The sequence below is a fragment of the Gavia stellata genome, chromosome 21, assembly GCF_030936135.1.
Source record: "Gavia stellata isolate bGavSte3 chromosome 21, bGavSte3.hap2, whole genome shotgun sequence".
Taxonomy (NCBI): Eukaryota; Metazoa; Chordata; class Aves; order Gaviiformes; family Gaviidae; genus Gavia; species Gavia stellata.
The window spans coordinates 13,679,908-13,706,348 of NC_082614.1; the positions used below are offsets into that span (position 1 = coordinate 13,679,908).

The 26,441-nt window shown below is 42.6% G+C and overlaps 1 protein-coding gene across 1 annotated transcript in view; it reads right to left on the reverse strand.

The window, feature by feature from the left end:
* KDM2B (lysine demethylase 2B) overlaps positions 1-23,704 on the reverse strand; it is a 119,121-nt gene extending 95,417 nt beyond the window's left edge. Inside the window, exons 1-4 of the mRNA XM_059827457.1 lie at positions 23,672-23,704; positions 22,349-22,493; positions 19,002-19,080; positions 11,455-11,501 (exon numbers count right to left, since the gene is read on the reverse strand). Coding sequence (XP_059683440.1) covers positions 11,455-11,501; positions 19,002-19,080; positions 22,349-22,493; positions 23,672-23,704 — 304 coding nt within the window. The remainder of the gene's footprint in view (positions 1-11,454; positions 11,502-19,001; positions 19,081-22,348; positions 22,494-23,671) is intronic.
* Positions 23,705-26,441: the final 2,737 nt, after the last annotated feature.

Below are 26,441 nucleotides of genomic sequence, written 5' to 3' on the forward strand. Positions count from 1 at the left end.
GGTCTAGATTGGTATTTAAAGATGTCCCTCAAAAGGCCTGGCAACACCACCACACATCGAGTATCCACAATTTAACGAGGACATCTTAAGATGTATATAGCTGTGATTACATCAAACTTCCAGAACATGCCATTATTAACATACATTTTTAGGTGAAGGCATAGCTAGACTTGAAGGTCATTTTGGACTAAGGTAAATTATGACACATAATTTAGAAGCATAACAACTACCGTGAAATATTTAGGATTTTGGGTGCTATTCCTCCAGAATAAGACAACTCTTTTCTAGTTTGGATGAGCTAAAGCAGAGGATGCTTATTGCAGAAGAACAGTGTGACTATGGGGAGTTATTCTAAAATAGCTATTCTGGTTAATTTTCCCATGTGGACAACTCATTTTTAAATCCACTTGTAGACAGAGACTTTGAGATGACCGTGACCACATCAACACATCAGTTCAATTTCACGTTCATGTTTTGACATCATGGAAATACATTCTTTTGAGAGGTTTAATTTTTATTATAACATTCCTTCGAGGCAGATTTACTGCTGTTTATATCTGGACATGAACATGACTGTTTTTAGCAAAACTGTCCCAGTTTAAGGAAGATTATTTTAAAGAGTTTGACTGTGTTAGGCAAAGGACAGACTTAAAGAGAGCTCAAACAGGAAGCTCAGCTCTAAAAATAGAAATGGTTCTACTTCCAAAATGGCAAGTCAGCGGACATGCTAAACATAGAAATAAAAATGAAATATTATAACACTCGCTTGCCTAAGAGCCAAAAAAAAGCATAAGGAGGGAGCATCAAATACCTTCTTTTTATTTCTTTTATTGCACAGAAGCCCTAATCATGGATCAAGGCTCACTCATCAGGCACTCCTCTGATGCACAGCTCCCCAGTGGAAACTTATGACAGAGGTAGAAGGCTACACCCATCATGTTTTAGCCCAGCATCGGTTAGTGCTGAGAGCTAAACCAGCAATAAATAATTAAAAAAAAATATGTATATATATTTTTTTTTCTTCCCCCTCTCTTCAAGGGAGGAAGACAGTGTGAGTTTTCTGCCAGTTCAACTTTCTGAACCACCTCACTGCAAGAAAGAGCAAAACCCATGCCAGCACAGAGGGAGGGGATAGGAGAGCAGTGCCAGAAGTGGGGAGAAAAGGAAGAGAATGAGCAGGACACCAATTTAGACTTGCTTAATTGGTACGGCAAAAAACCAAGTTGTTAGATGCAGTGGGTAGCACAAAGAATAGAGATGCTATACCAGGGCACATAATAGGCAGCAATAGTGAAAACTAGATGCTAGTTTAGATGACAAAAAGATAGTCTGGCACCAGAGCACGGTACTGGAATTAGAGGGACAAGTTTCTATTGCCAGTCTATCAGGAACACCGGGTAAGTTTTAACCACTCTCTGCCCCAGGTCCTGGTTTCATGATACAAACTGTTCACCAATACTCAAGAAACTGATGAGGCTTAAATAATTTTTTTAAGCAGGGTCAGCTCCCTGCCTGCTTCACAGCACAGTTCCACAAACATCAGGGTAAGGGATGTGCATCCAGCACCAGCGCTGGCGGCTGCTGTGGGAAATAACACAGTGACACCGAACCATAGCCCCAACGTCCCCTTCTGATATGACAGACTGGAGCTTTTCTTCTTAAACAATAAGCTATTTAAAAGGCACAAAACTAGTGTGTGTTAAATGAAGCAATGTCCTCTGAAGTTCTGCAATAAGCCACTTTAATATAGAGAGATTTCCACTGTATATGTGCACTGCTCCACCTTAATATTGTTGGATGCCAAAGTCCCGAAGGGTTGCTTCAGAGCTGCTACAAACTGCTTCAATTTTCAACAAATTAAGTAGAGCCCTCAGACTGTCGGAAAATCACTAATGTAACCTTCCCTTGAAAAAAATCCATTCAGAAACTCTGAAGTCTAGTTCCTAATTTTAATTCTGCCCAGGAGAGAACACAGCGCAGCTCTACAACTTGGTAATTCTTCCTAGCCCTGAGCACACAGGGAGCAGAGAGGGGAGCGGTTCAGAAACCGCATTATGTTGTCTGATCAACATACACAACTGCTAGTGTCCCACAAAGAACTAACAGATCCCATGAGAAACGAACAAAAACCCACCTGTCAAGTCCTACTGGTCCTGCTTACAGCAAACTATGCTGATCTCTCTATCATTATTGGTTCATGGCTGGTAAGAGCATCCTAATAGCACCTGCTCAAGTCTGGAAGGATTTATCTGTACTTCCTCACAAGATACTATGAGATTAGGGAGTAAAATGAGTTCTGTACTGTACAGTAGCCTCATCAAAGAAAGAGGGATACGAAGAAAACAGGAGAGGTCGCTCAAGGGAAAAGAAAGACAAAAAGACAAAGACAAAAGGATGAGCCAGTAAGTCTTCAGTGCTGTACTTGGAAAAGAAAAATCGGCTAGACAGAATTGGAATGAATCGCTTCAATAAAACAGTGCTGTTTTTTTTTTATTGTCCAGATGTTTCCTCTTTGTAGTTCTCACATTTAACAGAAATGCAACAGCTAGAAGTCTGGCCAGCTCACACCAACAGTACTTATAAACCCCTTTGTTGATGGACCATTGGTTTGACTCCAACCTAGCTTAGAGGCACTTGGAAATTATAGTTTTCAGTGGTAACATTTATTTGCTGATTTTAGTTGAGGTCTGACTTAGCAGATTTCCCAATTACAGAGAAGCTTTAGAGCATGCAGCACGTTGGCAGTCCCAACAGCATGACTGTGAAGCCATTTGGAACTTGATTTTAAAAACAAAGTGTTTTTAAAAAATAGTGGGAGATTTTAAAACAAGTTTTGGCCACAAAACAATACGATGGAGGAACTGTTTGTTTTTACAAGGACTGGATCTCAAACACATGTTGCTGTAATACTGCAAATAGCCTTACAACATCTGAGACAAATCACTGGCCTTGACATACACTGCTTTCTGATTTTCCATTTTTCCACTTGAAAAAGTTTGTAGCCAGGTACATAACTCAGCTCCCTTAAAGCACAGGGTTTGGGTTTGGATCCTCAGATCAATGGGAATAGCACTGCCATGCAATTATTTTACAATCACTTGTGAGGAACATCCAAGCTCAGCCTCATCCTGCAAGAAGCCATCCTTATCTCCTGTCTTCAAAGTGCCCTTGGATCCCCCTGCTCCTCTCAGCTATCGGAGAGATGTACTGTGGATCTGAGTGGATCTGAGTCCCTTGATGAATTTAGAGTGTGACTTGCAGGATCCAGAGACTGAGGTGCCCTCAATCTGAATCCTCACAAGCTGAGGAACATGTTCTCAAGTTGTTTTTTATAAAACTACACAGACATTGGCCTTCCAAACCACGAGAACAATGAGGATGCTTTCATTTTGGTTAATACTCCAACATTCCCACACACATGAAAAGAAAAAAACAGAACCCAGAGAGCAAGCCCAGCACAGATCACATCGTGGGGCACAAAAAAACCCATGAGCAACAAGAGGAGAAATCTTACAAAGAAGGGAAATATTTCACACAAGTACCTCCCATGAGATCAGTGTTGACTTCTCTCCCCTAGAAGAGCCTGGTCCACTGGGTTTTGAAAAATGCATTATTCAGACACTAGGAACAGAGCAAAGACCTCACTGCTTCATCCTTATCCCTCCCCACAAGACTCCTGGACATACAGCAGCTAACGACTCCTGACTCAGCTCTTCTGCTCTTCCAAACGTGGCACTCCCATTCACAGGACAAGGGAGGAGACCCACACACACAGGGGGAGAACCATACATCTTAATAAAGACTTAGATGCAAGTCGGAGGGCAGACTTTTGCACTTCCTTTGAACAGCCTGTTTAATTTTGGGAAGCACTCGTTACAACAAAGTTTCTCTAATGAGCCTCCCTCCTAACTCTTCTCGGTCTCCAATTTCACAACTTCCTTGAAACAAATGGAGCGTTGCTCTATAGAAAAAGCAACACTAGGTCCCTATTCAGCAGAAATGATGGAAAGTTTTCTGAACTGCAGTGTGTGGCTGCTTTGTCCTTCTTTTGTATTAGCGCAGCTAATTTTCTCTCACAGGATGGAGAACTGTACGTTGATTAAGACAAAATTTCCCCTACTTGCCCGCAGACCACACTACGAGCCTCTCGACTTGCTCTGTAATTCAAGGTGAATTCAACCATGATACAATTCTCAGAGCTGATCAATTTGAGAGGGGGAGCAAACAGGCAGGAGGAATGAACCAAAAATGTCACTAGGAGGTAGTTACTCAGAGACAGTTATCTGGTTTGCTTTAGCGTTTTTGAGTAGCTACTAACAAAAAGCTGAACACATTTGCACAGCCAACTCAGGAACTATTGTGCTAACGCACCAGAAGAAATGTATGCTAATGTAAAAGAGATGTTTTACATGGTCTCTGCCCTCCCTCCTGCCTTTTCCCGCCTGAACTGCAGTCCCCACCACCACGATTTTCTCTTCTGTGGAGACACCATTATGATTCTTGATTGAGTACTGAATGAAATTTATACATAGGTATATGTATTCATCTATAAACGAGTGTACAGTTTTTAATATATATAAAAATCACATTTTATAAACCCAGAATAATCATTACCTACAAAGTTTGCATCTCTTTCCATTCCCTTTTCATTATCACCTACTTCCAGAAGTATGGATTACGGGGGTTCTCGTCTTTCTGTGAAGTACCTGGCATGTATATTCTCATTTTAGCTGCAGTTCCTGGGGACTACAGCAGAGTATGTACTTAACAGAACAAAAATGGCTAGATGAAAGATACAGAACCTCACATAGCTTATGGCTGTTACGTACACTTGATGGGCAGTAATCCTTTCTGTCCCAACGGAATTTAAATTATTTAAATCAGCCTCCTTACATTAACTAGTAAGGGAACTCGTTCCACCCCATTGCAGTCCCCTGCACAGAAGAGGCCATGGCTCGCCACATTCAGTATATCATTTACGGTTTACAGGAAAACTAGAAACTGAGACTCCCTTAATTCATTTTCCAGCATCGCACTGAACAGGCACCTGAGCAGATCATTTCATCTTTCAGCCTGGTTTCCACCTGGGAAAAGAATGCCACACTATTTACTGTGCACCATTACGCTGTGGAATTGCAGTTACTCCTACATTGAGTAAAATGTTGTGATGCCAAACTTCAGAAAACTTGCTTAGGTCTCTCCCCTGAGAAAAAAAACCTTAACAGCCAGTGAAATACTCCTCTGCAGGTCTAATTTCTTCCACTGATGTTAAAGAAAGCTCAATTGCTCACTTCAGTGCGGTACGATGAAGTCCTTAACATCTTACTCACTTAGTGAATAAACCATGAGCAGATGTATGACGGCACACAGCATCTCCTCCAGAACCGACACTTGTCAGCAGCACAAGGGAAGGCTGACCTGCACTTGCAGGGCCAAACCCCCTTATTTATAGGGCTATTCCCTTGCAAACGTCTGGGATTTAATGATGTAATTTATTTTTTTATCTTTCTCCGCTGACACCATGATTACAAACTCATAGTTGAGGCACAGACCTTCACACATATTTCTTTAAACACTCAATTTGCAGCTGAAATTTTTGGCTCAGCTCCTGTTCTTTTGGTGTTTCTAATGACAAGGCAAAACCCAGCAATAATCAGGTATCTCTTCAGTTACTCCCAGCAAAGAAAGCAACAGGGTATGCAGAGCCTTGGTTTTCCCGTCTCCCTTTGTCTTGGAGATCAAAGCCTGTCGCCAGGTCTTTAAAGATTTGACAGAATCACAGAAATCAAATATTGAAATGATCTATTAGGTCCCATCTTATGCATTATCTCCTTGGGCCAGATGAAGATTGCTCTCTGCAACAGTTTTCGGAGCTTTGTCGTGTTTGCTTTTTACTGCCATACCTCAATGCACAAATTTTATCACAATTAAAAGCTTTGCTGATTTCCACTTTACTCGGATTCTTTATACAAGACGAAAACACCAAAGCCTTTCAACATAGTTTGTGAAGAGAGCACAGCAACTAAATGAAGGGAACCAAACATTTTCTTTCCACGTAAGCATTATGGCCCCGTCCAGTCTACAACATCAGATTTTAATAGCAAAATACATGACTGATGATACATTCTTCACTGCTCCTACACTTATTTTTTAATTCTATAAATAAACCCTTAGAGATTTAGTTAAATAAAATCAATCAGTGAGTTCACGTCAGTTGTTAGACCACCCCATGAATAGTATAAGTCCTGTACTTGCACTGTTCCCACTGATACAATGCCCGGCCGGGCACGGTGAATTCCGTACAACAAAGCTGCTGATCCTACAGAAGTGACCGCTGTGGTCACAACTTTAACCTCTTCAGCCCAAGGATCACAATAACTGAAAGTCTCTTTTCTTTCTTACAATCCTCAGCATGTTTTGAGATCGCCCCTTTTGCCACTAGTCGAGATTGCAAGCTCGACTTTGGGGGTGTACAATACATACCCTGGCACACAAAGCTACAGCAGCCTGTAGAGAGAGGAGGCAACGCACGTTACAGACCCAGCAGCACCACTGAGGTTTATTTAGTGGTTTGTTTAGTTTATTTAGGTATGAGTGTAAAAGCTGGGATTTAATGGCAATAGACCACCAGCCTGTGTCATGCAAACCGAAGAGAGGTCAGCTAAAAATAAAAAATAGAAGTAAATACAGCCAGACTAACCATTACTGTTTAGATATAGACACCACACTTGTGCAGGGACTGCACACCTACCCGGGGAGTTCCTGGGCGTACTGTGACAACCCAGAAAGACAAAGGCAGTGCAGACATCAACTACCAGTCAAAGGGCAAGACACCGCAGGTGCCACAGAAAAGCAGATACTCTTTTAAACTCAATCAGCGCTGACCCAAGCAAAGGGCTAAAGAAAAAAAAAAAGTAATCAAAGCAAGAGAAAAGAGCTCGGATTGATGCATACATTCACATATGCTTCCTTTCTTCCTTTCTCTCCTTTATATGGTTCATAGCTTCCAAAACTACTCAGTGGTCCCTTCTTCAGATTATACTCTTCTTCATGGACATCATACAAAGACAAAAATCAAACAAATGAAAAAATGGAACGCTTTGGCTTTCTGACATCAAAGAGTAAAGCAAATGATTGCATTCGGTCCTTGAATTCAGGAGTAGCAAAGGCTAGAGAGGGTCAATGGCTAACACAGAAGCCCTGGCTTTCAAACAGCTTGCTGAGCAAGGCACTTACCTTTCTCCTTGCTCAGGCTCTAGGCTAATCTTGGCAAGTGTACTTCATTTGTTCTTTAGTGTAATTAGCATAAAGCATTCAGACAGGTATGTAGGTTTGGAGATTCAAGCAGACACATCTAGGACAACACGCTTTTTCTTCCCTGCCCATCTGTGACAGACACCTCTCCATGCTGTGGCCCAGAAGCATTGTTGGCGGAAGAAGCCAACACAAGAGGCCTGGAAAACATCAATTATTCTGTATAGCTGCCTCTTCTGGGCATGAGGAGCAATAAGTCACTCAGGATCACACAGTCTGAGGAAAAATTAGTAATAGCTATTGTGCTGTCCCAACACTTAGCACTTCACATGGCTGAAGAACTGATTATGGGGAGTAACAGGTAACTTGACCCCTTCTCTTTTTTTTGTTCTTTTTTTTTGGTTTGTTTTGTAAAGACACTTCTGCAGGGTTTCTAGAGAGCTTTGTGATTTACATTTACATGACTAGCAGCCAAGGAAAAACAACAGCATCTGAGAGTCTCACCAGTAGCCCTGCCTGGGAGTATCCTGGAGATACACTGTTTACTGGCTGGAAGACTGACTCTAGTTAACTATAGCAGAGAAATGGACAACAGGGTAAGTTCTCTGAACTTCTGGGAGCCCTGAAAGCTAGGGAGTAGGAGAACATGAAAGAAAGAAAAAAGGACATAAACCAAGAAACTATGCAAATCTAAAGACAACAATCACAAATGTGCAAAATCTTTTGGAATAAAACCAAGCCCCAATATTTACTAGCTACTGCTGTGCACTTGATTTTTAAGTAGTCCATATGCATATACTAACACCACCAATACACCAGCATGGCACACCAAGAGTGAAAAATAAGGAGCCTGCAGAACACTCAAACTTTTAGTGTAGATGTGGCAGATGTTTAAGGAGATGTCAAGAGGGCCAATGACCCTCTTTGTCAAATTTTAAATCAACTTATGAAGACATGACAGTGACATTCTGTCTTTCACAATTAGCAATCAAATCTACCTTAAACAATGAAATTGCAAAGCTTAATAGTTATTAAATTACAACAGAGATTTTCTTCTTTCAAGAGTTGTCTCAAGTTCCTAAGCAGGCCAGTAATCCCTCTCCTCTTCTCCATTTGTATTCTTGGCTCACAGCCATTTCAGAAATCAGACAAATTCCATCTGCTGAAATTAAACCACCGTCTCAGGTTTAAAGAATATCCAGGATATCTTTCATATGGAGGTAGGAGTCTAGTTATAACCGTTACTCCAACAGTGCAGTTTAAAGTGTTCATTCTTTAAAGTAAAGCTACTGTACAGGAAGAGTGTTTCATCCACATACATTACACGTAGGTGCACATTCATGCACGCTAACATGCAAGTCATAAACAGTAGGTCCTAAACATTACCAACCTAACTTAGAGCTGGTATCTGCATTTTTTAAACAATGAAAACAAAAATCCAAAAAGCAATGGCAATGTTTCTTTGGCAGTCCCAAGTAACCACAAACGATGATCAAAAACCCCACCTTTTTTTTTCTCCTTATTATTGCCACAGACTGGAGTTTTCAAAGGGAAATTTAAAAAGCGAGGCTACCAATTGTTATTTCCTTGTGACTTATAGGTACCCAAATATGGAGATGATACAACAACCACGTTAGAAATAGAAAGTAAAGATTTCAGAATAATTTGAGATCAAAGGCTCAGTAACTTCCTACAGAATTTATGTGCTTTGGAAAAACCCAGCACCATCTCTTTAAAATGTTCTATAACAAATGTGTTTCCCTTGATTCAAAGAAGAGAACAAATGATAGGTTTAACTAGCACAAGCATACTATAATGATGAGCACTTAAAACAGGTTTACACAGAACATATTTTTCAAGCTATGTTCTTTCAAGTTATCGACTTCCACGCACATTCAGATGCGGAGAGTTACTATGATTCCATTTCACATTCGCAAAACATCATTCCCCTCCCAGGTTCAGCAAGGCATTGAATAAGTTCTGAAAACACTGCGCTTCAGAAACGCAGCTACCTGGAGGTTCAGGCAAGATCTGAGGAGTCCGCTAAAAAAAAAATGCAGGAACAATCACAGGAGATATTAATAAACCAAGAATTTTCATCTGCTTTATTTGAATATTAGATCATGAGTGTAACATATATATTAAGCTAAAAATAGAAAAAATTATCAGCAATGATATACAACATGAAAATTGCTCACCAGTTTCCTGATGTCATTAGTAGATAATTTAGAAATTCAGCACGGAGACAAGAATTGCCCCCACGTGCTCTCAGTGTCAATGTGGCAGTTACATATGGCACAAATTCCACAGTGACAGAAACGATCTGCTATAAGAACCATAATTCTTCAGGTGTAACTTACAGTCCATTTCCCACATATTTTAGATCTTCTGAGTCAGCGTTTCCACCTGCAATGCCAGAAGTCATCAACCATACTAAAAAAAGACAGCAGGTGACAATGTTCTTGACCAAACGACAGGCTCATTACAATGACTCCAAAGGGAGTCTGTCCAGTCACAATAAAAAAAGACCCATGACGTGCGGTGTCTGGCCAAGAGCATATACATGGATTGCTGAACCAGCTGTGAGAAACGGCAGGCTCATACATTAAAGTTACTCTCAAAGTTAATTACAGTTGTTATTTCTGCTCCATTGTTTTATAAATCTGATTTTATTTATAAATATCCTCCCGCTTTGCTGGCCATGTACACAGGAATCTCCACCTCCCTAATACTTCAAGGGACATCTCTCTTGAGGAAATGCAACTCCCACACTTTGACTGCTATACAGGAAAAACAATGTTGTTATGCAACACTACGCTGTTCCAAAACATCTCAAAGTCAGACCTTCACCTTCAGCAGTTTCAGAGACAGAAATGGCAGTTTATCAGCTATGGAACAAATTCACAGAAAATTGCAAACATGGTCCAGATAATTACAAGGTTTAAGCACGAGGCTCCTCTGCAGCAAACAGAGGTATTCCATACCTACGAATGTGCACAGGCAGGTATTTAGGAAATGCGTAAAGTTTAGGAATTCCAAATACCCTCATATTATTTCCTAATTTAACTGCAGATTGACCAACAGAAATGCTACCAAATAGCACTTCCCACACCACTTCTCTAACATTTTCTGCCAAAGAGGTTTGGGACTTTTTTTTCCCTGAACTTATAAATGGTCATAAATTAAGCAATGTTGCCAAGTTTTGTTTGTGAAGGAAGGTTATCAGAGATAACCCCTCTCTCGCAGATAACCCCAACTGAACAGAAATGAGGCACAAGTTCCTCTCCCTTGTTTTTCTTAACTACATCTTTTCCAGACTTGATATTCCTATTGATTATTAAACTCAAGAGTAATTTTCAAAAATTTGTCTTTCAGAATGCAGCAATTGGGCTAATTTAAAGCATTAACTCCTGCCACAACCCAGGTAAATAAAACCAGTAAATTCGAAATAGCAAGAGCGCAGTTAAACATCTCCATGAAGGACTGCAGCTAACGCATCCAAAACTCAACTAGCTCTCCAGTGACGACTTCACAGAGCGCGGTATCACTATTCAGTAACAAATTTCAGATAAACGATAAATAACACATCCATCTTCAGTAAAAGCAGATTGCAAAGAAACATACAGTATAATCTCCTACTCAAAATGTAGCTTTTCTTAGAGTTAAAAAAATTTCTTTTGCAAAAATTGCTAGGAAACATTTGATCATTATAGTCACCACTTCTCTGGTTTGTGTCTTATCAGGAAGACAGGCAGTTTGCAAAGCTTTGTGCTCAGTCTCTCTTAGCAACCTTTCCTCAAAGCACTGACCTGGCCTGACACTGATAAAAAAAGGGGAGAGCACAGGCAAAAGGTGTATGGCTCCAATCATACCTTTTACAAACAGATGCTCTACAACAGAGAAAAAAAAAAAATAGGAACTTGATCAATAGAGCTGCCGCAAAACTGTATGCAGGACACCTGTTAAGAGCAAAAGCATTCACTCTCTTTCAAATAGCCAATTATCCAGCATGAGATCAGAGTCCGGTCAGCACAACTACTAATTAGGGTTCTCCCAGCCTTTTTAATTTACAAATTGCTTCTCCATGCCTTCTCCCAGATTCTGAGAGTTATCACAAATGTCTACAAACACAACTGGACAAGTATTTCAAAGCAATTCTGTTCTGTATAGAGTTAATCCAGTGCATTCAAAATAACTTACCCACTAATAGCTTCACATCTCTGACGGTGAAATCCGGGTCAGGCATTCTATAATTAGCAAAGAAAGCAACGTTAAATACCGTCAAGATAAGTATGGGTACACTTTCGTTACCATAATAAAAGAGAAATAAATGTATAGTGCTCTTTGTCCGTAATGCTGTAGGTAGAGTTGAGCAAGGCCTCTCCAAAGTGTGGACAGTGCAAGTTTTAATGACATATGTAACATCTTTGCATTGGCAAGCGTACAAAAGTTTCTCTACTCATAATGAAAGAGAAGAGGTGTCTTTTCAAGCGCTCTCTAGCAGCACTGGAGTGGGATGGAACGGAAGGGGTTGGGGGTGATTTCAATAAAATCCTAAACCTTTATAGCTCGTTCCTGCTAAGCAACTCGCAGCGCTTTGCAACTGGTGGTGCCGCACATATATTCCCCGAGGTGAACATTATCACATTTGCCAGTGGATACAAACTGAGGCATAGAGCAGTAAACCAATTTGTTCAAAGTCACATCATCATAGGTTGGATTCACTGCTTGGAAATAAAATATCAAAAATAATAATCTATTAAAGCCCCTTTGTTTTAATGACTATTCCAAACCTCCTTGCCTGGCAGAAGACAACCTGGACGATTTGCTGGGTAGGGAAATTGTTCAATTCAATTTGGGCTAATTCAGAGCTAAATTAAATGGTAGCATAATTGGTTCACTGATGTCGATGCATTTATACGATCACTTCTAACACAGGCAATGTTTTAGGGTTTAATGTAATTAGACAATAGTCTGGTACATCAAGTGCATGAGTTTTACGTGTCAGGAGAGAGTAAAATTCTGCAACATATAGACTGGACAGAAAAAGAAAACAAAAGCAGTAGTCGGGTTTTAAAGCTGATTGACTTCACCTTAATGACAGCATTTCACACTTCACATCGCACAACTGACTAAGGAATTGTAATGAAGAACAGCCCTGTGGGACGTGCCAGCTAGGTGCTCTGTCCAGCTTGTACTGCCCTGGGTTGAAGATAAACGACTTGCTTCAGGTCATAAAGGACTTCTGACATAATTCAGTTAGAAATCAGAATAATCCAGCCCATAGGCAAACTTTTAGAGCAATAGTTTTTACTATTAAGAAAACACTGAAGGGTAAAATTAAAAAAAATGTGTTTACTGTCATGCATGTATCTTGAGAACTATTTGCCAAATTCTGTTTGTCCGCTTTCTTTTACCCTTATCACCTTCCTCTGGTGGGATGTGGAGGCTGGACAATATCTTTTGTTAGTTCTCCGCCAACCCTCACATCTTTGCATTTAGCTGCGAGGGCCCCACAGCTTTGGAATTCACTCCCTCGCCGGAATGAAACAGCCTGAATATACTGACCTTCAGGGTTCATTCAGAGCTCATCATTTTCTCCAAGCACTAGAAAGTCAGAGGTAGAGGAAGGAGGAACTATTTGTGGGCAACAAGAACATGCAAGGCTTATCTTCAAATGCCACAGCTTGCCTGTATTTTATGTCAGACATGTAGAACAATTAGATGGGCAATCTTTTTCACATTTGTATAAATCAAAATAAAAATCAACAACCAAGATAGATAACAACCCTAAGCCAGATGCACACAAGCAAATCCAGTCTTTCTGAGAGCTCCAGCAGCAGCCAACAATAAACATTACTCAAACTGGAAGAATACAATCCTCCCTAACAATAAAATTGCATGTTTAGCTCTTCGGAGAGCACACCTGGCATATCCTTGTATTTTTCTCTGCAATCTCAAGATGTATGATACATTAGAGAAAAAGAGTACAGCAAGGAAAGAAATTCAGGCTTGAACGCAGCAGGTTTCAATGATAAGAACCCATTTTGTAGTTGGGTTGCCTTGGGAGGTCCAGCTTTAATTCAAACCCATTCTGCTGGCTGCTGAGACCGTAAATGACTGCACTTCGTCTCCAGCCCCACCCAGCAAAACTGCCACACTCACTCTTACACAATGAGGGCTGGTTTGCTACAGCACTATGACGGCCAAAAAAAAAATTTTCTTCAATGTCACCAGTCCTAAACTACCAGTAAGTGTTGGTTCATTTGTTTTTCTGCATATAAATCCAGAATACCAACAATGCAAGAACTGAGCAAAGATACTTTTTTCCCCTCACTGTTATGCAATTTTCAGGCAAATGCATCTTGCGTAAAAACACTATGAATGCTTCCAAAGGTTTCATATATCATAAAAAATAAGTGAAGAATAGTATAGTGGGGTGACTTAACATCAAGATATGACTGACTACATTTGAGATTTTCAGCATTCTGTTATATACAAATCATGTTGCCTCAAACAGAAAAGAAATGCAAACACCTTAGTGTGCACTAGCGCAAACTTGCATTTTAGTAAATGTTTGAAGGCTTGCTAGAGAAGTCTCCTATTCAAGTCCTAACGAGGATGAGCTCTGGCTAGCATACATATCTGATTAACCACAATACAATGCAAGATAACCGCTGATCAGATAAAAGAGACAACGTCTCTCCAAACAGCATTCTCTCTCCAAGTTACAATCCTGGAAACAGCCAAACAACCCTCCGAGAAAAACAGCTCCTCTTCTGCTAAGAGATCACAGGTGGACCTTTCTGCTTCTAGCCATACAAGTAACAGCTCACGATGGTCAGAAATATACAGGAAAGCAATTTTCAAAGTTTCATTATAATAATTTTTCCTCATTCATCTCATTCCTTGCCATTTCGGAGTACCTCCAAGCACAGTAACCAAACTGTTCAGCTACACTTCTGCCAGGCACAGACACACAAGCTGACTGCTTCACAGCAAACAGAAGTGGAAGCACGTATCATCAGTTATTCAAAATGTCAGAAGTCTAAAAATCTTCTTATATCATATATTTTATAGACCCCTGTATCTCACAAGTCACCCTACATATATGCGGATCACCTAATCTATCATATCATGATACACACAGCCTCCTCTGGACAAGGGACAGTAGTGCCAAAGACCCAGTAAAGCGTAATTTGCTCCAGAGGCTGAAGTGGAACATAAGGTTCCTGAGTTTCACCAGCAGATGACTCGGATCCGAAGGCAAACTGTCCTGTTTCGCCCTAGTGATGGAAGATGGCAGACTATGACACTCGTTATTTCATGCAGTAAATGTCAGCATGATGAGACTAAAGGTTCTCAACATTTCGGATCAGTTAGGCAGGCGTCAATACTATGTTGATCTTGCTGGAATACAAGGCACACCACATTTATGTATCTACACATCCACAAAACTCATATATCGCATGCCAGCTACTTTTGATAGACACACGTAAGAAGTGGAAATGTAAATAAAATTAAATCATGTTATCCTGCAGAGTGCCAAATAGGAAAGTTTGCTCATGCATTTCACTTCTGTCATTTAAAATACACATAAACCATGTTTCCACTTCTCTCACTCTAGTGACATTTATGCCCAAGTGTATACAATTCCCTTACAACATCATTTCAAACTAGTAAGTCATGCTCATTTAAAGAAAAAATATTAGAATGCTGAATGTCCTATAAGAGATTACTGATCTACAAATTCTAGTATTTTAATCCCCCAGAGCAGTCAGTATTTAATGATTCAGCAGAGAATGGAAATATAAAAACAATTCATTCAACTAACTGTGAAATGGAGAAGTCAACTGATTCCCTGCAGGAAACATCCAGAGCTCACGTATCAGATAAAATTTGCTATTACTTTTGTCAGCATACTAAGTAATCAAAAATATCCTCAAAAAAAAAAAAAAAAAGCTTCAGTATTTTTACTCTCTTCTCTGACAGTGAATTCCAGCTAGAGGAAGAAGTTGCACATGAGGTGTGGATGGTTCACAAAAGAGAGAAAGGGAAACAGCCCTAGAAAGGAGGAAAGATGTCAGATTAGTGCTAGAATGATACCGGCAGTCAGTAGGAAACTGAAAAGCTGGCTAGTCAAGCCTGGCTGCTGAGACTATTTTAAGCTCAAGACAGCAAACTGAAACACGTTTCTCCTTCACTGTCCAAAGCGTTAGTGTGTGACAGAGTTGGGTAAGTGACTCCAAAACTGTCGATTAGCATTTACTCCTCTTCCACCTCTTCGCAGTCCAGTTCAGAATTCAAAAGATGCATTATCCTAACTGCCAGAGCTGCAGAACTCCAACTGAAAATGAAGGCATGCAGCATTCAGTCCTGCTATTTCTTCACTTCCAATGCACGTTCCAAAACTGCTATTTATTTGACCACTTTGATAATGCAAAGAAAGGTACCTGATCTTCAGTCATCTTTAAGGTGTGGTCATCTACACGTGGATTCATACTGTGTACGTGTGCGTACACATAAGCATTTGAGGCCAGGTCTTTTTTTTTGCCTCAGCAAAACACAGAAGTACATCTATAACCTGGCCTGTCTGTACGCATAGCGTATAATCATAGGAGGGACAGGTACACGGCCAAAGCCCTCACTTCTTCAAGGTCTTAACAAACATTACTGATGGCTTCCAGGAAGGAAGAGGAATAGGAAGGTTGACTGCGAATGCATCTAAAAACATCACATCTTGAAGAAAAACAAGCCAACACATGACACAAAAAACGCCAGATTACTCTTTACATGATCCCATTAGCTTGAGGAGTCTCCGAATGCCTGGATCAAGAAAGACCAAAGACCACTCTCCAAAGGCAGTATCATGCTAGGAGGCTTCAGTAAAAGCACACAGCTAACCAAAAGTGGAGCGGAGTGCCAGGTGGCAGCTCTCCAGATTTCGGGCACAGGAACAATAGGGAAGCCAATGATGATGTGTGAGCTGCGATTTGACTGTTGAAATGTCTAAGGTGAAATTGCCTCATTACAGAATGCTGAATAATGAGCTGTTAAGAAAAAGATACTACATCTTGTGGTTACAGAAACCAATAAACAAGGTATCTTTGTGAAGAATCTTGAGCAACATCTACAGCACATCAGGCAACCTGAGTTCTGGAAACACCACTGTCTGCTACAGGCAGAGGAAACACAGTGGTCCCAGGCTGGGGTACTCGTTACCCATGTCTAATAATGCCCTACCATTTGCAGCTGAGAATCTGAAGCCCAGCAGTGTTTGTGTCTGCGGGATGAGCTCTCACTTCTGCACATCGCCACTGATGGAGCACTCGCTGAATGGGTACCGTTGGCACAGTAGGAGCCGAAATATCTCCCAGCTTTCTTCTTTTACTGTGGGGAATTTGTGAACTTCCTCATGCACAGGAGGAAGATCTGGCAGCTGGAACTGATGGTGGCTTCTCGAGAAAATGCATATTTTGCTCGCTTCCAGGTCCGTAAGTTTTCTCAAGCCAATCTCAAGACGCAGACAGCGTCTCTGCAGAGATACAGTAGCATCTCTGGTTCCTAAAGAAAAGAGCTGATGGCTTCTTCCAGAACACATTCTTGAAGATTTTATCACTTGCCCTTTACAAGCAGCAGTTTAAAACCAATGCATATAGAGAGAGCAATTATCTCAGATGATACTCCACCATTTTCCACAGTAGGTACGTCCTTCAGATGACTCCTCCAAGAGAAGCATCTCTTGATGAAATGAATTGAACAAAAAAGTAGCAACAACCTTCAACAAAAAGAACCCCACCTCCTAGTTGAGCAGAGAAGCCAAAAGGAGGGTCAGAAAAACAGAGGCTCTAATGCAGCAGGAAAAACCACCCTAGGCGGGACAGCTCCCAGATTTGGAGGCTGAGAGGAAACAAGGAAGTGGGATGCCAAGTGGGGTGAGTAGAGTGGAGAGCACAACCCTTAAGGGAGCAGGAATTTCCTGTAAATAATAAAGCTCCTGCTGAAGCAAAAATGATTCAGCTTCAGGTGATGGTTACATATACACATATAGTGTAACTGTATATTCTGACAAGCACTCAGAGGACATGTCATTGGCTCCCTAGGAACCAGGCTGGACAACAGTGTCACTAGTGAATGTAGAACAAACGGTACTTTAAGGAAACTCAGCTGAGAAGATACACAAGAAAATGATTCATCAGGAAAGATGATACTATAGTAATGTAATATATAAGCTAAAATTAAGCAGGTGGCTTCTGCAGATGAAGCATAATTTAGCTATGAACATGGAAGACTTTTCTCTGCTTCTCAGGTTTTCATATGAATGTTATATGGAAAGTTGTAGACTTCAGGATTATCAAAACAGATGCTTTTTTATCCCCTCTTCCACACAAACTTTAAGGATCAATGCTTTCCACCTGACCACACCTTCTCTCAAATAATACGACAGAAAAATTTGGCTATTTTTCTGTGACACCAAATAGAAGCATAGAACTGTTCACAAACTGTAAGAAGCAACCATCCTTCCTCACTTAATAGCTGGGTTTTCTACCTAACTTGTACACATATTCTGTAATGTTTTACATTTTCTTCAAAAAAAAAAAAAAGGATACCATCTAGGAGTGGCTTTGCACAAACAAATAAAAAGACGGTATCTTAGTGTTTGCATTATTTTTTAACAAGAAAACAGACTGTGCATCCAGGACTAAGAAGAGAAATAGCTGGGCTTAATAAATAAAAAAGTATTTTAAAATATACCAGTACAACATAACGGTACAACAAAATAAACATTACTGCAATTACTACTGAGTACCAATTAAGTGCTTCTTGTTCAGAGTTCAACATATAAAACCATTCTATTACACCATGAGAAGCATCACAGCAGCTCCTAGTCGCTCTTCTCGTAAAAGGACATATGCTTCTCAAATTCTCCAAACACTACTTCTCCTCTTTCTCTCCTTAAGTTGTATTAGGGTGGCTTGATTTTTTTTTTAATTAAATGATCAGGACTCCTCAGTTCCTTAAACTTTGAGATGTTCCAGCTGAAACTGGGCAAAGTAATTACGCTTTCAGAAAATTAATTTGCCGTCTTTCAGATATAATCGGTCACACAGTCCTAATTTCCGAGAGTATCGAGGAACATTTATCTAAACTATGAATTATGTGGCTGATAAAGTATATAATTTTAATATTTCTCTCTTAGACACTCTCACTTTTACAAAGAAACTTGCAGGATTCGCTTATTAAAATACCAAATCCTTTATGACTGGATATTAACAAAATGCAACCTCAGAAAGACTCTAATAATACCACATTTTAACGAGACATTATTAAATATTTACAAAGCTGTAACATTCTGTAGAGATACAGTTATAATGGAAAACGACAGGCATCATTAGACATTCCACCTGTAGCACAGAAAACAATTGAGAAGTCAAAAACTGAAGGGAGGTTGTTCTGTCATTACAGCATGGATTGGATGCAAAAACCTTTGAATTTTATTCCTAACTTTCATCACTGACTTATTTTTGATTGTGTAGTACCACGCTGTATGCACTTAACTTTTATAGACCTCATTATCTGCTTGTTTATAAGCGGAAAATAATCACTCCTCTTCTCAAGGGTGCTGACAGTCTTACTAATTGCAATACATTCTGAGATCATCAAAAGAAATTTCACATACAAGTGGAGAGCATAATGGTTATTTTATAAAAGCATTTATTAATCATTAGGATTTGGTTGTAACTTACTTAATTCCCAGTCCATCCTTATTTCTGAAGATAAGGGGAACTCTGAGAGCTTCTCTTTGCACATACTCAAAAGTAAAATCTGTTTGAATAATGAATAAAAAAATCCAAAATCAATTACAATGGCATTAGCACCTCACATTACATTTTCTCAAAACGCTCCCCATTTCCCTTTTCTCACCAAAGAACTCCACTATCACTTAAAGAAAAATATAAAGAGAATGCATATTTCAGGTCCAAACCGGAAACCAAATGACAGACAATGCTCTCCCAGCTGCTCTCTATTTTTCCTGTTCACTGATGCACATAAAATAGAATCCAGTCAGAGTTTGTCAATTAAGGTCTGGGTTGAAACACCCAGGCTGTAATGAAGTACCAAATTAACAGTTAAAAGATAATCGTAACTAAATTACTGCAAATCAGCCTAGTACTTTTGGGGCATATGTATAGTTTAAACTGTATGTTTAAGTTTATACTCATTTTAAGCTATAAATTTCTACTTAGGAAAAAAAAAGTTTTCTTGCGAGCATTATCTGAGTATAGCACAAAGCCCTGATTCTGCGAACACATAATTTTCTTTTTATGTGGGAGTTACCGTTACGTTCAACAGAGTACTTTTTTTTTTAATTAATCAGAAACTTAACTGCAGGAGCTGATAGACAGAAACCTTATACAGCTCCTGGCACTTAGGAAGACGGTGAAAGATGAAGAGTTTCTGTGTGGGAGTCACAGTATAACACACAAGCAAATTGAAAATTACACCTAACACCGACCAGTATCACCTTGTTGCTTCACTCTCAGGGTTACACAGAACTGGCTTTCCCTGGGGATTTCTTTATGCGATGGTCTGATACAATAGCAGTGATTCGGAGATTAGAGAGAAAGTGACAAGGCAGCGATTTGGGTGAGCCGTGCCCACAAAACCCCACACTCCATTTGGAGCCTTCTGGCGGAGAGAGAAGAGGAATTCCTGCAGTGGCCACGTACTGTTTCTATGGTTCTGCTATTCCCCCTTTCCTACAGGAAGAAATGACTTTTATATACCATCCATACGCTACCTTAACTGGAGAACATTGTTTGACTCTTCAGCACTACAAGATACACTACACGCTGCCAAATACACTGTACTCTTTATGTATTGTATTCAGGTACACACAAGTAGTTTAACTCCTCCAAGATTTAGCCAGCAATGTACAGGCTTCCTGGGAGAGCACGAGAACCTCAGACTCCAGCTTGTATAGGTGATGCTTCTCTGCTATGAAAACCCATACTGAAAGAAATAGGGGAAACAGGGGCTAAGCTCCCATGCCTGCAGATGTATTTCTCTCTATTTTTACAACTTTTTCCTTGCTGTATTCAGTTAGTAATTATGACAAGTAGGGACATAATATTCCTACTTAAAGTCACCAAATCAGAGCACAGTAATTACCCATTTACAAAACCACTGAAATTACAGAAACTTTATTGCTACTAGTCTCAAAATAAGTGTAATAAATAGTCCAATTAACTAAGGTTACCAAATAAATATTTCTGTACTAAAGAAATCTTCATTTCTCATAGGCATTCCCATGAAAACTGTTCTGGCTTTAGGTAAGCAAATAAATAAACCACAGATATTTTTTTAAGGACACTCTCACCCAAGACAGAAAGTCAACAAATGTCAAGAACAGTATTGGTGGGAGAAGCAGAGGCAGATACAAAGCCTAGCAGACTAAAGAACAAGTAGCTATGACAAACTGCATTCCAGCCAAAAATCACACCACTGCCTCGCAGCATCTTGAGGAAAACCTCCAACCCACATTCCTAGCAAAAAAAAAAATCAGAGTTATCACTGAAAAGAAAAACAAGGACATGGGAAATAAATAAAGATATAGCTCAACCAATTCCACGTGTTCCTATAAACTGACTTTTTTATTCTTACTAACCACCGTCATTGTTTTGCCTCACTTCAAGTCAACTCTTGGATTTATAGAAAAAAAAACCCCAATAGTAAAAATAAAAACAGAGCAAATAGGAAGGCAGACCCTGTCTTCCTAATGCCCCAACAAAGCATTTAAATCCCTTGTGGGGTCGAACAAAGCGGACACAGACCACAACAAAATAACAAAAGACACTCATTTATTTTCAAGTTCCCTAGAAAAGAGAAAGCTACCCAAAGATTTTAGAGCTGCTGGGCTAGGGAAGCTGTGGATTGTATTATAGTTAGCACGTAGCAATGGCAACCACTGGAGTATTTGGAAGAGGAGGGTAGAATGCGATCATTTTCTGGAAAATTAATTAACATTTTCCAGCTAAAAAATAGGTGTTTGTGTTTTGTTTGGAGGAAAAGGGGTCAGGGTTGAGCTTATCTCCTAAACAAATACCTTCCTAAATAAGATAGGTATTTAATTTCTCCACCACATTAACTTTTCTAAAAGGAGCTTAAAATGCTCATGCAAAACTAAGCCTAGGGGAGAAAAGGAAATTTTCTAAACTAGATTAGTGGCTCCATAGTTATAGCCATTTCAGGAGGATTACAGCCAAAACTACTCTTTCCCGAGAAAGCCGGCTTAGACAGGGAGCCCTCAAAGAGGCCGGGTTTTGGTGATAGCCATCTGGGATTCGGGATCCGTTTCAACAATGCAGCAGTAAATAAAGGTGACTCGCAACCCCCCTCCCTGGCCCGTTTGATTCCCGGGCAAACCTCTCCCATTTTCCTTCCAGCCAGGCAACCGTGCTGCAGAGCGGGGCTGCCTGGCTTTGCTAACTTCGTAATTTAAGTCACCTAAGCAAAACAAGTGACTTCGGGGAGCGTTGTAATTTAATATATGACAGAAAGACAAAGAGGTTATTGACTTTAAAGTCTCCGACCCCGGCGAACAGGCTCATCAGTTGCATCCTTTTGCAAAAGGGGTCCTGGATTCCAAAGGGCGGGGGGGGGACGACGACACAGACAGGAATCACCTCCGGCTAAGTGGGGGCTGGGGCTTCTGCCTCTCCTTTGCCAGGACCTCATTCCTGCACATCCCGGTGGTGCGCTGGGGTCACGGTAGCGGAACCCGTTGGAGGTGGGGGCAGCGCAAGGCGCTGCCATCTATCCCCACGCCGCCCCACACGCACCGTGTCGGGGCAGAAGCCTCCCTCCGGGTGCGGGGAGGGGGGCAGCCCCGCCGTGGGGGTGCGGGCTGCAGGGCCTGGGTGCAGCAGCCGCCCCCCCCCGCGCTGCTCGGCCCCGGCGTCGTCACCGGATCCCCGGGCAGGGGGACGCGGGCGCGAAATACGAACCCGGGCGCGGAGCTACACGTGGAGGCTCCGGCGGCGGAGCGAGCCCGGGCTCGGCAGCCCCCCCCCCCCCCGCCCCGGGCAGTTACCTTTCCCGTCCATGGCATGCACGAAATCCCCGTGATACATTTTACTCTTTAATTTCTCTTCCAAATTGAAACTCCTGATGCTGACAATTTCCTCCACGTCCGAGAGGTCCTCGTTCTCATCGTACCGCCTTCTGCCAATAGATCGCTGGAAAACAAAACAAAACAAACCCCACGTTGTCCGGAAAAAAATGAAAAGGGGGGGGGGGGGGCGCAGGGATCGTGCAGGAGCATTTGATAAACAGACTGCGGGGGAAGTAACGAAGATGGCAAGAGGCGAACTGAGCAGACCCTGGCCCCAAACAAGGCGCAGCGCAGCTGCACGCACAACCTTTTCCATCCGTGGCAGCGGAACCCGAGGGGAACAACAGGTGCGCGGCGGCGGCACCGAGGCCCGGCGGCCGGGCAGAAGCAGGCGGCGAGCAGGAGACGGGCGCAACTCCCCGAGAACCCACACGCTACGGCACCGGCGCCTTTTGCAATCCCGGACGAAAGCCTGCGCGCCGGCCGGTGCTCGTTAGCGACCGGGGCATTTTTATTGTTATTTTTGCACGTGCGTGCACGGTGACTCCGCGGGGAAGGGAAGGGGGGGGGCGAATCGTTTAGTCTGATGCGCGGCATCCAGGTTTCGGTATTTACATAATCCCAGTGTTTCCATAGTCACACCGGAAGCCGCGATTTAAAAAACAGATGGCTTTATGTAACGCCGTGATGGATGCGCAGCCCCCACCCCGCTCCGCCGCCGCGGCGGCAGCCTCCGCGCTTTTACCGCGCGGGAAGCGAGGGGGGGTCCGCGGGCGCGGGGCAGGAACGGGTTAAATGCCGGGGGGGGATAGGCCCGGCCGAGGCCGGTGCCGCTCCCCCGGGGAAGTTGCGGCGGGCGCGGAGCGGGGGCCCCGCGGCGGTGCCCGGCCGCACGCCGCCGGCAGCGGGGGGCTGCCGGCCGCCACAAAGGTAGGTTCCCCCGGTGGAGGGTGGGGGGGTCGGGGCGGGGGGGGGGAGCCCGATGCACCAGGTGCCCCCGGCGGCTCTGCCCCTCTCCCGGCAGTTCTCTCCCTGCGAACCCGGCCCGGCAGCCAGCCCTGCGGACACGCGCGGTGGATCAGCACAAACCCTTACCCGCAGGAGGAAAAAAAATAGGTTATCGTCCCACCCTCTCCTTCCCCTCGGTTAAATTCCACCCCCCTTCCCCACTGTCTAAGCCGCTCTCTTGCCAACTAAGTCGCTCTGCTGCCTAGGTTTTACATGCATTTCTCCCTTTGCAAACAATTAAGCACAATCAGTTAAAAGGCACAAATAGGAAATAGACAGAAGCCAGCTACACACCAATCTTCTTCCAGAGTCTTTCTCTGCCTCCATTTTTTTGGAGAGTTTCATCACTTAATTGTCAACAGTTCCTCTCCTGCATTTTTGGCCCAAATGGGGAGGAGGAAAAACAAAAGCCATCCAGGTCTCTCTAAAGTTTTGCAATTTTGCACCAGCACTTTTTTTTTGGGGGGGGGGGGAGGGGGAGGAAGGGGAGGGGGGCGGCGGCGATGCCTTTTGCAAAGTCCTAAGGAACCATTTTCAGGCACTGCGTGCGGAGCGGGGGCGCAGGCGTCGCCGTGCCCGGAACGTAAACAGTGCCGGGGCGGGCGGGGGCCGGGGGGGGGGTGTCCGGGGGCAGCGGCGCGGTACCGGCGCTGGTCTGGCCGCCGGCCCTGCCGCCGCGGTGGGGAGGTCACGAGTGCGCAGCGGGCGCGGCACGCAGGCGCTGAGCGGCGGCGGGGCAGCGCGGCGCCCCGCGGAGGGGGGGGGCGAGGCGGGGGTACCGCAAAGGCGCGGAGGGTCCCGGCCCGGCTGCCAGCCGCGGCCCGGCGGGACGCGCCCTGAAAGTTGAGCGGTTCCGCTTAAAGCGCGGGGGTTGGGTGGAGCGCCGGCTGCCCTGCCGCGCGGTGTAAAGGCGGGCGCGGTTTTGGAGGATTTCCCTGAAAAGTGGGGAATGAACGTGGAAAAGCATCTCGTCACCCAGGGGGTACGGTTAATGACGGTGGTTAGTTAAGCACTGTCCCGCGGACACGGGCAGGTCGGCAAGGCGGCCCCACCGAAGGCTGGTGCACAGAACGCGCCAAGATCCGCACCTACTTTTGTCTCCTGAGAACAGGTTCTAGTGCCCATAACGTATTACTCGGTGTTAAATAAAGCAAAACTGCCTTTGTAATACGCACGTACAACAGGTAGGTAGAAACCGCATGGAAAGGTAGGTAAAAATTACATAAAGTAGCTACTGATAGAAAAAAAACTATAGCGATACCGTGGGTGCCCGAGAACATCGGAGGGTCTCCTTTCAAGAACACCAGTACACATCTACTCTAAATTGATGCCGAGCAAATATTGGGACCATCTGATTGCAATAGCAGGGTCAGAGTGCAGGTTTCGAACAGCCTCCAGCTTCCAAAGCGTGGCTCCTCTCTGAAGTGACATCCTTTACCTCCCCTCCGCACCCCGCAAGAAAGGGAACATCAAAGCGTACCTAAACCCAGGGCTGATGGCTTTGACAGAGCTCCTCTGGTTTGCTTTTTGCAATTTTTTGAGATGGACGTCGAGAATAAATGTGTTTCTACCTTCAGTACGGTACTTGTTCAGTGTTGTCTCTCCTGGGCCAACAAAAATTGGGAGCGCTCTGATCTAACCAGTACAAATCTCAGAAGCAAATTTCAAACTGTCTTTCCGTGGCTTTAATTCTCAGATCAGTTAAACGGAGACTGAAACTCTTCTAAAATACGGCATTTTTTACTATTCCTGTCTGCTTCTACCAGCAGGAACATAGAGCACCCAGTTACCCTTTGCATACCTAACCAATCACCTTCTAGGTACTATATGAACATATTAAATATTATGCAAAAGATAAAACACATTAAAATTCAACTTTGCGGGCCTCGCCAGTCAGATCTTTGGAAAGATCCGTATTTTAATGAATCATGACATGGATAAAGGCAGGAGAGGATAGAGATCTAACTTAGGATTTAAGGCAGTGAGCTTCTCCTTTTGCATCTGCCAGTAACTGTTCGCTGAATCTTGAAAAAGCATGTAATCTTTCTCTAATATCTCCCTATTTGCGGATGATTGAACTTTATTGTGTTGTATGGGCTATATATTGAAGTGTGGATTCCAGATGTCTCTTATAGCAAGTGCATTATTAATCCCTAATCCTGAGAAGATGTATGCATACGTTGACCTTTCAGCCAAGATTACTCCATCTTAAAATTAAACGCATGTGTACATCTGTAAGACTGAGGCCAAGGTACTTGTACAAGATAAATGGATGTTACTAGAGAATCATCAGACAAAAAACACATCATCCATCCATTCTACAAAAGTCCACCAAGAAAGACAGAACAGAGACATAAAAGAAAATCAACTCATTTTTCTAAATCTTTTTTTCTTTTTTTTTTTTTGGACATGAACAATCTGAGACTCTTGGTGTATCAAGCAAACCCACCAAGGACTGTATTAATCACATACACCTGGAAACACCAGAGCACATTGTTGAAGTATGGAAATAAGTGTGTTTCAGAAAGACCACAATTTTAATCTGTAAATCTCCAAAAATAGAAAACATATTTTTAACCTTGTTTTGAGACAGAAATTACGCCCATTAAATGACAATTCATTTTACCATTGAAATAATACCGTAATCTGTGTATTAAGAACAAAAAAACCCGTCTCAAGAGAACTGAAAAAAAAGAAAGGGGGGGGTGGTAGGATGGGGATAATGAGAATATCCCCAGCTGCATTAGATAGGATAAAAACATTTAGAAGCAATATTAAACCTGGGTGCTTCAGGACACAGGTTAAGTGGTGGCAGACAAGGGTTAGGGCTTGTTTCCCCCCCCCCAGGCAGGTTTCCAGTAATGCCTGGAGCGGGCCCCATCAGGCAGTGCTTGGTACGGGACAGGGGCTGCCGCAAGGCTGGCTTTTTTCACAGTCAAAAATATGGGAAAAAACACTTCAGGTAGCAATACTGTGAAAAGGGAGCGGTGGTTATTGAGAAAGGGGCTGGCCTGAACTGTATTAAAAAAGACCAAACCACTAAAACTTTTGGTGGATGTTAATG